Source organism: Salminus brasiliensis, chromosome 6 (assembly GCF_030463535.1).
Source record: "Salminus brasiliensis chromosome 6, fSalBra1.hap2, whole genome shotgun sequence".
Lineage (NCBI taxonomy): Eukaryota > Metazoa > Chordata > Actinopteri > Characiformes > Bryconidae > Salminus > Salminus brasiliensis.
Genome location: NC_132883.1, coordinates 32,203,892 through 32,220,812, shown reverse-complemented (window position 1 = coordinate 32,220,812; position 16,921 = coordinate 32,203,892). Strand labels below are relative to the sequence as shown.

The following is a 16,921-nucleotide window of genomic DNA, read 5'->3' as shown; positions in this document are numbered from 1 at the left end:
AAATTAACTATATGTTGGACAAATTACCAATCTGAATCAAATATGGTGACCAAGAGTTTTAACTGCTGGAGTCTAACATTTAGGTCTTAAGTTTATTTCTTGCTGTGTTTGGAAATAAAAGGAGAGCCTCTGTCTTACTGTTAAGAAGAAGAGTTTTACATTCTCAATTTTCTTTAACCTAGATTTATTGTTAGGCTTGACTGATATATAGAGCTGCAGGTCATCTGCATAACAGTGGAAGTTAACACCATGTCTGCTTATAACTGTGCCCAGTGCCACATGTATAATCTATCCTAAAATAGATCTTTGCAGAATTCCATATCTCACTTTTGTATAATTTGAAGATAAATCTTTTACCCTTATGAACTGTTAATATTTGCTTTGATACCACAATAGGGCCGTTCCTGTGATTCCAACCATGTTCTGTCCTTTCTAAGAGAATAGTCTATTAGTCTAAGAGAATCTATTGCATCAAAGGCTGCGCTGAGGTCGAGTAGAGCTAATAAAGATAGCCTTAATCAGAGGTAAAAAGGAGATCATTTGTAATCTTCACTAAAGCTGTCTCTGTGCTATAATGGGGTCTGAATCCAGATTAGAATTGCTTATACATGTCCTTTTTATTCAGGTATGAGCAGACTTGTTGGGCCACAGTTCTTTTCTAATATCTTGGAGATAAATGTTAAGTTCAAACTGGGTATGTAATTAAACAGTACACTAGGATCAAGATTTGGTTTCTTGATCAAAAGTTTTATGACTGCTAATGTAAGGGTTTTGGGTATGGGCCCAAAGCTAAGGGACAGATTTACTATTGTTAAAAGAGGTCTGATTATAATTGGGAGTTTTTCTTTTAGTATTTGAGATAATTGGGTAGAGTGCACATGTTGTACAATTTGCTGAGGAAATAATTTTTTAGTTCTGGCTGTGAAAGTGGGTAGAAGGCTTCTACAACTAAGTTATGTACTAAATCAGCTACACCTGGTACACAGCTGCACGAGGAGGGTTAGATTTCTTGTCTAATATTTTCTATTTTATTATTTTAAAAGACAATAAAAACATTACTGGTTAAGGTAGCTGGAACCTGGGTTCAGTATCTGCCTGACTTTTCGTATGTGAGTAAAAAGTACTCTGGGATTGTTTTTGTTATTCTGGATGAGAGAGGCCAAATACACCGAGCGAGTTTTAATAAGTGCCTTTCTGTACTCAATAAGGTTGTCCTTCCAGGTAGTGTGGAATACATCCAGCTTGGTCATCCGCCATTTCCGCTCTAGTTGCTGTTTGTTTTAAGGTCTGGGTTTGATCACTGTACCACAGTGCAAGCTTTTTTTGGCTTGCCATTTTACACTTTGGATTGAAGGTTTTTTTGTAGACAATTAGTTAATCTTTATTACGTTAGTTAATCTAGGATTAGATATGTTAATATAGAGAATCTCAAAAGAAGTGAATGTGTCACTGTCAGGAGTTCATGAGATTTCAAGTTTACGTTCATGTTATGTTCATGATTCACGGTTACCATTTTGGTTTAGTTTAGCATATAGATGATAAATAAATGTTGTTTCACGTTCGTTTAAATTTCATGCTTGACGTCTCTCTTCTAACCTCCTTCACGTAGTGCAACTGGCTGCTCCTGCTGGCCACCAAGGCGAGAGGCACTTTAAAGACAGATTAAAGTTTGCAAATGCACATTTGCACCATTGTTATATTTGGAGGAAAAAGGGAGAAGCCCAACTGTGAAGTACATGGGTGGCAGCATCATGTGGGGGGGGGATTGGGGTTGCTGCAGGAGGGACTGGTGCACTTTACAAAATAGATGGCAAAACATTCTACGAAAATACTGAACATTTCATCAGCTAGGAAGTTAAAACTTGGGCGCAAATGGGTCTTTCAAATAGACAATGATCATAGGCAGACTGCCAAATTAGTTACAAAGTGGCTTAAGGACAACAAAGCCAATTCTTACAAAGCCCTGATCATAATCCTATAGAAGATTTGTAGGCAGAGATAAAAAAGTGGCCTACAAACCTGATTCATTTATACCAGTCCTGTTAGGAGGAATGGGCCAAAATTGCACCAAAAATATTGTTAGAAGCTTGTGAAAGAATACCCAAAACGTTTGATCCAAGTCATACAGTTTAAAGGCAATGCTACCAAATACTATTATACTATATTACTACTATATTACCAAGGAAATGTGTGTGAACTTGTGACCTTATAGAAAAACAAATCCTAACTTCAAACCAGAAAGGATTAGTCTGATCAGACAGTAAGGGGAAAAAAAGTTATTTGCATTTAGCTGACGCTCTTATCCACAGCCACATCAACCACACATGTGTCTTTTTAAACAGTGTATGAACTTCTGGTTTCACATGTATAATAACAAATTTTGGTTTATTGGTGGCTTTGGAAAATAAATAAAAGGGCTATGTTTGTGTTGTAGACATCAAAAACTTTGATTCAATTCACCACCACTGCAAATAAATTACTTGGTTCCAGTAATATTTAAAAATACACAATAGCGATGAGTTAGAGTTACAGTTAAAGAGCTACATTTTTATTGCACTGTTCTAGTAATATTTGACAAATAGCACAGCATAGTTCGCACATAGTCTCAAAAGCGACTATGTTCAGTCTTTCTTTAATGTGCTACATCACGGGCTCATGTGTTGACACAGTAATACATTTTAACAAAATACATTTTCTGAGTCTAAGATTTATTTGATTCCAGTTGACTGAGAAAATCTGGGTTTGGAAGTGTGGCCATTTCTTCTTCACTCAACAGACAAGGCTCAGTGGTTAGAGATTTATTTGTCTGTCTATTTATGACAGGATTGTGAGTTTGATACCTGGGCTTGGCAAGTTGGCACTGTTGGGCTCTTGAGCAAGGCCCTTTATACTCTCTGCTGGAGTTGGCTGCCCACTGGTCCAGGTGTGTGTTCCCCTAGTTCACGTGTGTGTGTGTTCACCACCACGGATGGATCAAATACGGCAGACACATTGCGCTGTACATTGTACAGTGACAAATACTTAGTCATCATCATTCTGAAGCAAACAGAAAGGCAGGCTTTTTATTTACGAGTATGTATATACATCAAACATGTATGTACATGCATCGTTACAAACAGAAGTTCTCCTTTTAGTTCCAAAAGGCACAAGCAGTAAACTATCAGACTTGATGTTAGACTTGACTGATTTTTTTCATTATTCCTGGTCCAGCAGGAGAAGAGCCTTGTCTAAAGAGGTCGTAGTCTTCGATGCAGAACAGCCAGGTTCAAAAACAGCTTCTTTCCATTTGCCATAAGACTGCTCCATTCTTTTTGATTACCCCAGTGCAATATACTATACATATGTTGATCACTCCATACCTAGGAGCGCCAGTGTAATATGTTGTATATTACTGTTGATATATATATTTCTACATAGTTATATACATGTATTTATATTTTACTACACTTTGCACTGCATTGTATATAATAACACTGTATTACTACTCCTATTGACTTCAATAACTACCTCGAGCCAATGCAACAAAATTTTGTTTTTATGCGCACTGTATGGTTTAAGTTTGAATGACAATAAAGTCTGTCTAAGTCTCTTTAAGTCTAAGTCCTTGCCCAAGGCATTGCACTCTGACACTTTTGGGCAGCAGAGCGATCCTTTTTCTTTTCCATATTGCTTAATACCTGTGTAACGTCTTAAATAGTTTTCCTTGAATTGGGCTCACCTGGCAAACTAATAATCACAGGTGTCTAAGATTACTTTCAGTTATCCGAAAATCCCTGAGACACAATACCATCCATGAATTTGATTAAAAAACAACAAATTAAATTATGATACTTAGATCCAATTTGCATAATAATAAAAACACAGTTACACTGCTCCACAGCTCAATGCTGGGGGGATTTATACCTTTCTAGCCCACATCTGGCATCAGGCATGGTACTAAAAGATTTATGATTATCTGCTGCAGATCCTCTTAGCAAAGAGGACAGACACTGAGATCTGTGAAACTACTTGTTGATTATTCTAATTAAAAAGGCAAATGCAACCACCATACTGATTTCATGTCTTTGGGGGTGAATGGGTCAATGGGGCTGAATAACTTTGTTTTTATGAAATTTATTACCAGTGGCCACATGAAAAAAATAGCAGGTTTTCAAGTTTAGAAACTGAATGAAAGATCTAAGAAAAAATGAAATGAATAGCATACACATTTATCTCATTACCCATCCCTGACTTCAAGCCTTCAAACAAACTGCCAGGTGAAAGTAAAAACGATTGCAGCAACTTCTGCTTTGTAAAACCTCTGGATGATCATGTCTTCTACTGCAAACACTGCAAAGTCACACCACACCATTCTTGAAGCTCTTATCGCGCTGACTCCTGTGTACTGTGGTTGAAGCCTGAATGATGTGCTGAACATCATTGATGGTTATTTTTAGCAAATCTTTAAAACATTGCTTGTAGAATGTTATTTTGTGTGCTGACCAGTAGAAAGATCCGGTAGGGTCACTTCTAATGTTTGTCATTGCTTTATACTATTACAATATGTATGTCATTGCTTTATATTAGTACAATACATTTGTTTATCTGTAAAAACTACAAGCTACCCAATTGGTAAGCATTCAGCAATTATGTTGCCAGTGTTTTTGTGCATTATACAATAGTTTGTTCTGGCCACGCAAGCCAATTGGTTGCCACAGTCCACACGTTTTCTCACCTCACATGCTGCACCCTGCGCTTACTTACTTCCCCACACTCACACTACACCTCACACCCATCCAGTGTTTCTGTAAATAATATAAACATTTCAGATGATATCAAACCTGTACATTTAAACTGCTTTAAACCAGTGTGATATTGTAAATAGAGAGTGTGTAATGTGCAGTGAGTGTATAATGTGTGTATATGTATAGTATATTTTAATGTGTAAACTTTGTAAATATCGTTCGTTTTTTTACAACTGTGAGGGACGATGCACCTACGTTTGTGACAATAAACTTGATTTGATTTAACGTTAATTTCTTTATTTATTAGTGTTTTATACTCATTTGTTTTTGTCTTTCTTTGATTTCGCTTTTATTAATTTATGTATTTTTTGTTTTGGAAGTCTAGGCAAGATGAAATTTTCCCTCATCAGCGCAACTGGGATTGTCTTGATTTTTAGTATCTAGTTGTAATAATTCAACACGAGAGCTAGGTCGCATCAAACGTTAAATTCCACTGTTACTTATTTTTTCGAGGAATCATTCATATTTTTAAATGTGTGCTAAAATGGCTTAGTTGCCTAAATCGTAATGACTTTCATTGCATTTTACAATAAATATTTAGCTCCGCAAAATGCTTTGGCGGATTTATTGTAACTGCAGGGGGCGCCAAGCTTTAATAGTCAGAGTGTACTCTAGGTCAGGTTGAGAGAGAAGAAGGAAGTGCTTATAGGCAGAGACAGTTTCTGGTATTTGTTACACGCTGGGTTTCTGCGCTGACTAAATCAGCTGTTCCCCATCAGAAATCCAGGAGATTATTTTGCTAATCTATTCTGTATTTCTGCAAAAACAACTGGCCAAATCGTTGAACTAAGTTTGGCAGAAACGTTAATAGCTGCTAGTCTGCTAGCTAGCTACGAATGCTATGTGCGCTAATGAAGCCGGTTGATTTAATGTGTCAAGTAATAAAGCTAGTATGGTAATAGTATACGTTTAGCAGCCGAATGAACAACTGCGTTGATTAACTGTTAATGGAAAATAATAACAATAGATGCATAATGACAGGTAAGCTATGCTAGCTATGTGTTTTGTTTTCAGTTAAGGGTATCTATCTAGCTAGCTAACGGGCCAGCTCATTTGCATGTCTTCTGTTTATCTGATGTCTAGACAATTAGCTTGCCATTACTGCCAAACGACGATTAGATGTTCAGTATTTTAGTATCTAGTCTGATAATAATATGGACGTTGGTTGGACGGACATTGCGTTATTAGTTAGGTTAACGCACTAGCTAGCTAGTTACATTTTGCAGCTAGCTAGCTAACCTACAGTCTCCCAGTTTAACCAACTAACCCTTTTTTTGTAGATGATGCCGTTCTATTAAATGTGCCCATAATCCGACAACTTTACCACTGGGATTGCGGGTTGGCGTGTTCGCGAATGGTATTAAAGTAAGTACCAAACTCTTTGACGTATTTGACGGCGATAAAACTTATTTATCGCAAACACCGATTCGTTTGGCTTTTGACTCGGAGCCTCTTTTCCGCTGGCTAAGCTAGCTAATGATCTGGATAACCGTTAACGCTAAGTTTACTTTCGCTACCTAATATTTGGTACGCAATTTATATTTAACGTTTCATAGACTAGTAACAAATATGTGATATATAAAATAATAATAAAAACATCATGAACCTTGTAGGTCGTTAAAATGTGGTGTTCAAATTATTTATTTTCAGTTTACAATGTTTTCAAATAAACTTTTAAAAAAGGTTAATTCATGTTGGGGCAAAACAGTTAGCTACACATTCTAAATAAACTACTAGTCTCCCATGAAAACCTGTTGGCCACAACTGATTTCAGTTATTCAGTTGCACACATACAGTTTAATTCTCTGGATTCAAAATGAATTGCAAACATGGCATATTCAGCAGTAGTGCACACTGATTAAATATGAAATGTGCAGGAATGTTGAGACCTACAACTTTTATATTATATATATTATTATATATCCACATCATAGTATTAGTTTCAGACTGTAAGCAGAACTTGGTGTCAGTTTGACTTAAGCTACATTTCCTCGATATTTACTGGAATTATCGCATATTCACCAGTAGTGCACACTAATACATTTTGAGTGTTGGATGAGTACAAATACACAATCAGGCTTGCATATCTGGACACTGCATTTTTACTCTATTCCTCTTTACAAAACTGCTCAGGATTTCCCTAAGTTTTGCTGTATACATTTTACCCTCTACCTAAACAACCCTTTCGGAGCCGACTGTCGAAGTATCCCTGTGGTGTGATACTACCACCACTATGCTTTGTTAGTTTGTGGTGATTGGCAGACACCAAAAACTGCACAACATAGACTCTAGACTGATGGCCAAAAAGCTCAATTGTGATCCTATTTGCAACAGTTGTTGTATGCAGAGTCTCTCTCATCTAAGCTACTGAAGCTTTTAAATGTCATGAGAACAGCGTGCAAGAAGCAAAATTACACATGACATATTCCTTCCATTTCTTAATGATGGATTTAACTAAACTCCAGGGGATGTGCAGTGACTCAGTTTTATTTTGTCTCCATGGTGTATTTGTAGCCAGAAATGCTGACTAACCTGGATTTTCCAAACATGTATTTCATACTGCAATTAATTGAGACACATTCACTGCACTGTGGTATGATGTGATATGAATAGGAATTAGTGGCAAATTAAAAAGCAGTCACAACAGTGGGAATGTAAAATGCAGTGTACCAGAATGAAAAGCAAAACCACTAGTACATTTTTGCATCGCTTGACCTCTTGAATGAAAAATAATCCACACGGATTTGCATTTTCAAAGCACAGCCTTATTGATATTCAATGTGAGGTACTTCAACCATCCTCATTAAAATGCAGTGTATGTGAGCTAAAAACAATGAAATGCTGTATAATACCTGCCAAACCAAGATGATTGTACATGATTGTATTTTGTAAAAAGCAGTGTGGTATTTGTGCCACAATGAAATGTAATCGCTGTCTAATCCCAGTTAGGTGACGTTCCCAATCAAATGTACATTTTTAAGCATCTTTTGATTGTCTGAAATTTGCATCCAGGCAGGAAAGTACATGTCATCTAACCCACCTGTTATCTTTTAAGAACACAAACTTTGTTTTTGAAGCCTCATTTTGTTATATTTTCACTACATTTGATTGGTTTATAGGTAATATAGTAGTGTGTGCTGGTCAGCAACTCAATCTGAACGGGTCCCGTCAATAGCCAATAAAAAAAACGAAGTACGAAAAGTAAACCCAGAAAATAGATAAACAACCTTGTGTCCTCACATGCACTAGACATCTACAACGTAAAACAATTTCTTATTTTAATTTCACATAAATTAATCAGCAACATGTAAAACCCCCATGGAACCTAAATCTGGGTTTTCTTTTCTAATTAGTTACCCTGGCTCCTTAGTGCCCCCGTTGTAAATCCAGCACTGCTTACGTCTTATGTCAGCATAACCCTAACATGGCTCTGCCCTCTGTTCAAGTCTGAGCAACCTGGTGTTCTAAAGCTAACTTAGAAGTTAGCTAGCTATCTGCATGTTTGGTACTTCTTGGGTTTATTCACTCACATAGGTATACACAGTCAGCTTATGACATCAGCAGTAAGTGAGGTAGAAGAGAACAGTTCCTTTGTAATACAGTATTTACCTGATATGTGCAAGTAGGCCTAAGGTGAGAGCTTCAATAGTGAGTGCGTGAGGAGGGGGGGGGGTCTCACCTTAGTCCTTGTAGCAGTGAGAAAAGCCTGTGTGAAGGGGTGAGTGGGACCCTGATGATCTTGTCAGCTGTCCTCACTATTCTCTGTACTCACTGTAAGGGTCTTGCAATTCCTAAACCAGACAGTGATGCAGCTGCTCAGGATGCACTCCACAGTCTCTTTTTAGAACATAGTGAGGATGGAAGATGGGCAGAGCCGTTGTTGTACAGCAAGGGGTGGTCACCTCATACTCTCCTGAAGTCATGACTCATTTTTGCTGATGAGGCCCCACAGTTGTCATTAGCCAAGTCGAAGGAATGGTTTAAGCTGTACTTTGCAATACAGTCATGCGCAGCAGAGTGAACTGCAGTGGACTGAGCAAACGGCTCTGGGAAGCAATGGTGCTCAGCATGATGGTACTAGAGATGTTGCTACCAGTCCTGACTGACTGAGGTCAGTTGGATGCTAAAGGCAATGAACAACATTTTGATATAGGTGTCTTTATTGTTCAGGTGGAGTGTGGTGGAGATGGCATCATCTGTAGAATGGTTGGGACAACATGCAAACTGTAGTGGGTCCAGTGAGTGGGGAGCTGGTTTTTGATGTGCCTCAAGACAAGCCTCTCGAAGCACTTCATGATGATGGGTGTAAAAGTGCAACGGGATGGTGGTCGTTAAGGCAGGACACTGGGGAGTTCATGAACATGATGGTGGTGATTTTGAGGCACAGAGGGAAGACTGCGGTGCTCTGAGAGATGTTGAAGATGAGAACTGTAAGAACATCTGCTCGCTGTACTGCACATTCTACCAGGTATGCAATCTGATCCTTTGGCTCTCCGCACATCAGTTGTGGACAGACACTATGCCTGGTCATTAAGAGGAGGTGTGGTCTTCCTGGCTGACATTATGTTTTGTGCTTCAAACCAAGCATGGAAGTCGTTCAGTGCATCTGGAAAGGAAGACATCACAATCGTGAGCAGGTGGGGGTGACTTGTAGTTGGTGAAGGCCTGGATGCCCTGCCACATGCAGTGTGTCTCTGCAGTGTCCTGAAAGTGTTCATGGATTTTCTATGCATACTCTTTGATGACTGGAAAAGCTTGGCCCTTGCTGTTTTGACGCCTGCCTTATCTCTTGATTGAAAGCCCTCTAACTGGTCATAAGCAGCATGTGCATCTCTGCAGTACTTTCTGGTTGGGGTGTATTGTGATGTGGTCGGAGACAGTAAAATCATTGATGCACTTAATAGCCAGTCACTGATTCTGTATACTCCTCCCTGAACCACACAGTAGAATGAAATGTAGAGGAGCTGATTTGCTCTGATTGTTTGATTTTAGCACAAATGTAGCATTTAAAGTATTCTTTAAATGCAAATCCACATACATTGTTTTTTTCCACATTAAATCAATTTAATGGATCTTTTACTTCATTTTGGCGTGTTTTCCAAACGTCAGTGTGTAAACATAAGATTTATATTGCGTGTGTATTGCATTTTGGCATCTATGTTTGAAGTACCTTACAGTGGAAAGCAAAACCACTATATTTAATTCAGCACTTATGCAAATTGTTGTGTGTTGTCTTTTTGTGTGTTTTTAGTAAAGAGGTCAAGAGATTTTTAAAAGCCAAAAAGTCTGCATGTGCTTAATGTGTAAATAAGCTCACACTTATTATAAATCAGTTTATATTAAAATAGCTTATTTATGTTATTCATAGTGGAGTGTGTGGTAGTAGTAACTAGATGCGTTGGCTATGGACATTTAAGGGTATGTGTCAGTGTTTAGTAAATGTTTAAAGTCTGTATGGAATGTTTACACAGACGTTAAATGTAAATGAGCGTAAAAGAAGCACACTGAGCTTAACTGGAGCAATAGCAGTTTATGATAAATATTAAATTTTAGGTACAATATTTTGTAACAAATTATATAGGTTATACAGCAACTTTATCAAATTATACTTGTTCTTGTTGGTCATATTGTGCAAAGTTTGGAACAGTAACATCTTAAGTGTGCAAAAAGTAGTTATCTGTTCCTGAATTAGGGCTGTCGCGGTAAAAGAATTAACCCACTGTAATTTAGGGTGGCTCAACATCGCGATATGCGGTTTTACCGTAAGCCATTGTATACATATACTCAATTTCCTCAATTTATGTTTAGACTCTTTTGCCCCACTTTGTCTCCTTTTATACCTGACCTCTGCCTGTTTCTCGTTTTCTGATTTTGCCTCGGCCAAATGGTTTTGATCCTGGCCTGTTTTACTGGTTTGATTTTGGATCGCCAAAATCTAGTAAAAGTGACTGCGCGTATCTGTCTTGTCTCAAACAACAAAAGTATTTTTTTTGTGGTTTAGAGAGGGCCTGAGTGGGCTAAAAATATGCCCAACTGCACCAAACGCTCTCAAGCGGGATCTCTAGGGTATGAAGGCAGAGGTCGTTGTCTGTCCAAGACTGTTTTTTTTTTGGTGGTGCTTTTGCATTCGCTCGCTCTGTCTTTCATTACCAGCATCTCTTTGAGTGCGTGGTTTCGTCTACTCACTGTGACCAGAGCACATGCATGTTGTCTCCGTCTTACAAAAAGGAGAAAACAAGAACGCCGCAGTGTGGCGGTTGAGTGGCATTCCCTGCGGTTCGCTTGATACTGGCATGATATTGGGATAGTGCGGTTATTGGGACAGCCCTGTCCCAAATTAAAGTTAAATTAAGTTAAAACATCTAGTTAAATGTATTTGTTTGGTGAACATTTTTTGGCAGCTTTCAAAATGGCCTCCAGGATATGCGAATAGTTTACGGTACAATACCCTATTTATGTCTTACCGGTACTTAATGAATAAGCGTGTATTCAAATAAGAGATATATTTCCAATGAATGCCTTCTCTCTCCCTGCAGTGCAGGCATACTCAGTCAGAAGAGAATGCGTAGCATGGCTGCTAATACCAGAGATTTTGAGGACCGTCCTCGGCATGTGGAAAACGTTCACGCGAAGCGAAATATGGAATTATTTTTGCCTACACATGACAGTCTGGGCAACCTTGTGAACATATAAAAACCATCCTGCAAACAAAGCTTTAAACCTTCTTTCAGACAGACATGCAGAGTTTAAAGAATCCAATGAACGGCAGGTTTGTGAATATAATATAACTATAACAATCACATCAAGCTCGAGTTCAAGAAGTTTGAGCCTTTTTGTGTCAGTCTTTAGGGCAGCGATAACTGTAAGTTAACTGGATTTCTTTATTGATAACTGGGAATGTGGCGAACTAAGAACGTTAGCTATGTTTACCCGAACTTACATGCTGCTACATTTTAGGCGTTCACAAGTGGATCAGCATCATTTTAAATAGGCCTGTTGCAGTATTTACGTTATCAACTTATCGTATGAGACATGAATATGACATAGATAATTTATTTGCGTGTATTTAAGCAGAGAGTTTTAACCAGGTGCGCTTTTCTGTTCTCCCATCTGCTCTGAGGCGAGAAGCCACATACACACTTTTCTGTCATAATAAAAAAACCTACCACCTTTTTTCTGGTGCTGTATCGGCATTGAGAGATTTAGGCAGTTATTGTTTGGAAGGCATAAGCTTGGTATCGTGATAACAGTATATGAACACATGGATAGCCATATCTTAGTGTGCAGTTATGTTTGTCTTAAAATAAAAGGAAATATGTAGTAACAAGCACATTATTTATTTGATACCAAGTAACATAAAAAAAAATTATTTAGGTAATTGGAGCTCAAAAATAAAATTGATTAATAGATACCTTTACCCTAATAGAAGTGTTGATTTTCATCTTGGCTCATTAAAATGGAAAACCAATGCATTGTCTGCATAGCATTTCATATTTTTCGTATAAGGTCATCACTTTGAAGGGGGTTCATATTTATGCTATATGCCAACATTTTTTTTTTTTTATTTGACTGATGTTACTATATAGAATTTTTTTTTTTTGGTTGTAAATTCTTGTAAAAAGGTATTCATTTATGAAAGCAATAAAAGGAGAATCAAAGGGGTGAATACTTTTTATAGGCACTGTGTGTGTAAGTATGTGTGTGTACATAAATACATATTTTAAATACAAATAATAATGCTATTATGAGTTTTTCCCACTTAATTGAAGTTGAAGTTGATTTTAAGAACAAGATTGAGACTGCTGTCAGGGCATCAAGAGTAACCACACACAGATGTCTCCAGGAAAGGGACTACAGCTGCTGCGTTCCTAATATCAAGCCACTCCAGAGCCAGAGACTATGTCGGAAGCATTTAACCTGGGGAAAAAAAGAACTGGACTACAGGTCCAAAGTTCTCTCTTCAGATGAAAGTAAATAGGAGTAGGAGAGGAAGATGAGAAACACCAGACAAAGCAATACAGATGACCACAATTGCACTTAAAGCAACCTGGGCATGAATATCTCAGCAGTGCCGCAAGCTGATTGCCTTTATGCCGTATTTCATTGACTTAAGTGTATAAATGAACATGCTTGTTAGATGCTAGGCATTTCTTTATTATCTTATTTGTTTGCTCTTATGAAATATTCTAATTTGGGAGCTATAAGCCAAAATGAAATAAATCATAAAAGGCTTGAAATATGCCACTTAAAATGTTCATACGAATATTAAATGACCGTTTACCTTTCTGAATTAAATTGTGAGCATTAGTCAACTCCTGGACAGTCTGTGGTGCAACGTGGTGTTGGTGGATGGAACGAGACATGATGTTCCAGATGTGCTTGAGATGTGCTTGGTCTTGGGAACGGGCAGGCCAGTCCATAGCACCAATGCCTTCATCATGCAGGAACTGCTGATAAGCTTTAGACACATGAGGCCTAGCATTGTCATGCATCCAAAAGAACCCAGGGCCCACTGCACCACAATGGGTCTAAGGATCTTATCCTGGTACCTATTGGTGGTCAGGGTACCTCTGGCTAGTACATGGAGGGCTGTGTAGATGAAAACAGATAAATGTTCTGTGGTCACCACCTGCAGAACAACTCCTTTATAGGGGTTTCCACCAGGTATGAATATTGATCATTATAATTCTATGTACAATCCGAATTGAAAATGAAAAAGGATCCTAACAATTTCTTACTATTTTCAGAGTTTGATACAAGGTGTTCCCCTTGTATCACACTATATTTGGTATTAGGTGCACGTATTTGTGTCCTCCGCATTTAACCCATCTGGTAGTGAACACACACTCACACACACACGAGTACACACACACACCCAGAGCGGTGGGCAGCCAACTCCAGCGCCCGGGGAGCATAAAGGGCCTTGCTCAAGGGCCCAACAGTGGCAGCTTGCCGAGCCCGGGAATCGAACCCACAACCCTGTTATCAATATCCCGGCGCTCTAACCGCTGAGCCACCACTGCCCCTTTAGCATAGAAAATAAAAAAAGTAGATGGAACTGGTTATTGTTGATCTATAAAGAGCTTTGTTGGCCTAAGGGAATGTGAATTTAGCCAATGAACAAGGTGTGTGCATCACCATGGAGACTAGCTGTGGTGTTTTAGTTTTCAAGTGGTACACAACATCAAAAACAACCTCTGCGCCCAGTTTGTTCGCAATTATGTCCCTTCTGGAACCTAAGCCAACTTCAGCCGGCCAAAAAGAAAAGCCAAACGATACGGGAGTTGTGAATAAGTACATCCTTGTTGATAGTTATTTAACTTAGATTAGGTTACATCACTATGTTGTCCTTTTTTTAAACTGACCAGATATCTTCATCCTGTGAGTGAGGAGGCGTTCCAGGGAGCCTGTTGGGATCTGAAGTTGACGGAAAGCATATGGACTATTGACCTCGCTTATCTCATGTGTCAACTAGGCGTAAAGCACTGTTTCTGCACACAGACATTAGGGGTAGACAAGGGCTTCAGAAATCAGGTAGACAATTGGACATGTAGAATTTCCCCCCTATTTCCTGTGTATTTAATACTTAGTAACTTGACATTGATCATTTGTAAGTCACATTTTTTCTCATCTTTGAATCCTTCAGACTTAAAATAGGAGTGAGAATAGGAATGCTAGTTTCAGACATTCTGTGGAAGATGAAAACTAGAATGCAACGAGCATCCAGATATTTCACTTCTTTTTGAGGAAAACCATGTTCCCCCTCTGCAATAACTCTGCATCGATATTGTATGATTCTTAGCAATGCTTAATGAAAATTATTTTTTTTTAATGTTTTGTCAGGAGGTCTGCGGTGCTTAAACATTTATTTTCTGACTGACTATGGCAAAATATGATGAAACTTACAGTACAGTGTGACCCAAGCTTACTTTTGTACTTAAATTCTCTTTGTTGTTCTTGTAGTCATTCTACAAAAAACATTTTGATACTGAAGAAGACAGAGTAAATGACCTCTTTCTGAAAGCAGAGAGCAAAGGAGTAGTCGTGAAAAAATGGTACAGTGAGCTTGTTCTTCAGAATATATACTCCAAATAAACCCAATACTTGAGCTTACCAATTCCATTTCACTTACACAATTTCTGTATAAGTGTTTGTACCAAAAACCTATAATTCTGACCAATGTTTTTTGCCTGTAGCTCGGTGACTGTTCAGGAGATCGAGACTCATCTTGACCAGGGTCATGTAGCCATCGTACTAGTCAATGCTGTAGTTCTGGTATGTGAACTATGCTCCACTCCCGTCAAATACTGCTGCTTTCTCCCTGTGGGTCAGAAGTGTTTCTGCCGGAAGCCCGACTACCAGGGCCACTTTGTGGTATTGTGTGGATTTAATCGTACCACTGGCTGCATCTTTTATAACAACCCTGCTTACTCTGACCGTAAGTACAGTGCAAGTATGTATGTGCATGGATGGATGCATTGGTGATACTTTGTTTGAATAAGATATGCTGAAGAAGCAACATTTCTTTTCTTGTTAATGCTGATAGATCATTCAATATATTAATGTAGCATTCATTGTTTGTCATTGTAAATCCTTATTTGTCATTTACATTTTAAATAAAACCAAAGAAGATAACTTAACCAAAGGTAGGCAGCAACCATTTGTAATTGGAATGACTCATTGACTCAGACTCTCTTTTTGATGGACAGGTGTGTGCAGCACTAGCATTAGTAATTTTGAAGATGCAAGAATGAGCTATGGGACAGACGAGGACATACTTTTCATCTTTAAGGACAGTTGATTTCTACATATGTCTGACTTTTGGCTTTTGATTGGCGGGGCTTGAATTTTTGAAATGGACACATGCACAGATAAAAAAAACTGGTAATATGATTCTTCTTGGGCTTTTGCTCTCCGTTGTCACTTTAGACCATGATGCTAAATATGCCACATGATAAGAACCTAGCAGCTCTTAGTGCTGTAATATAAGAATGGACAGAAAACAGGCATTAGCCTATCTGCTCTAATTTGCTTTCTGCCATTGACCAAGAAGGGAAAATGAAATATTGTATGAGGCTTGTATAAATTATTTTGTGTAATCACTTCAGTTTGTGGGCATAGTAGTATGGTTTATTGCCAGTGAAGGATGTACACTCAGGTATAGTTCATACACTCACACACAACAAGAACTCCTCATAAAGCAAGATGTCAATCTCCTCATGAACATCCATGAAAAAATGTAAATCTATTATAACTTAATTTTATATGGGTTAAAAAGGGTGTGCCAGCTTTTGTAATGTCAGTTGAAGTGTTGGCATATGTGGGACATACACCAGCTCAGAAACGCCTCCATTAACAAGTCATCAGTACCTTTTATAAAACGTTAGTCAACTACTTAATTGGTTTAAGGAGCTATTGCCTAGCTGACTATTTATGTTGACCTAATTATACTCTAACTGCAGCTCTATCATTCAGCAAATTTGCTCTGGGGGTGTTAATCTTCAAAAAGTTTGATGCAAGTCAGATCGCTAACTGCTAGTGTCCAAATATGGCCTTGCCTTATTGGTCTGTAAACTGATTGGTGACTTACAATGTCCATGCTAACGTTTTAGCTGTTTATTTAACTTTCTTGAAAACACTAATCAACAGTGAGCTGCCGTATGTTAGACAATTACAGTTGTGAATGAGTATACATAAATCACAACTATTTGGTCAAATGTCCCATAGTAAGTTTTAGTAAGTTTATTCTGCAAAGAAGAGTTCAATTAAATGTGTTGGTTTCTTGACACCAACCTGGCCCAGTCCACATATTTAATAAGGTTGATGTCAGGACTTTGGGAAGGCTATTCCAAAATGTTAACCTGTTTCATCCCACAACCAAATATGTTGCGTGTTATTCTACATTATTCTATCCTTTGTTCAATGTACCAGTTTTGCTGGCACCACCATCCTTCACCGTTGGTAGTGTTCTTGTGGTTAAATGCATTGACCTTTACTCTTCCAACAACTTCCTTCAGAATTCCTTTTGTACTCAGTTGCAGTTTTTTTATTTTAGCCTTCAAATCCATGGACATGTAAAACTCGCTGAATTGTAGAAGAGGCCTTGGCAAGTTGAGACATTTTGGAACTTTCCGCAC

At 38.2% G+C, this 16,921-nt stretch overlaps 1 protein-coding gene across 1 annotated transcript; it reads left to right on the top strand.

Annotated features, from left to right (window-relative positions):
• The first annotated feature begins 5,401 nt into the window (after positions 1-5,401).
• Positions 5,402-16,654, top strand: gucd1 (guanylyl cyclase domain containing 1). Its single transcript, XM_072682041.1, has 6 exons — positions 5,402-5,765; positions 6,065-6,149; positions 14,153-14,318; positions 14,748-14,839; positions 14,981-15,222; positions 15,494-16,654. Exons 1-6 carry the CDS (start codon positions 5,732-5,734, stop codon positions 15,583-15,585), a joined length of 711 nt encoding a protein of 236 aa, XP_072538142.1. The 5' UTR covers positions 5,402-5,731; the 3' UTR covers positions 15,586-16,654.
• The last annotated feature ends 267 nt before the right edge of the window (positions 16,655-16,921 follow it).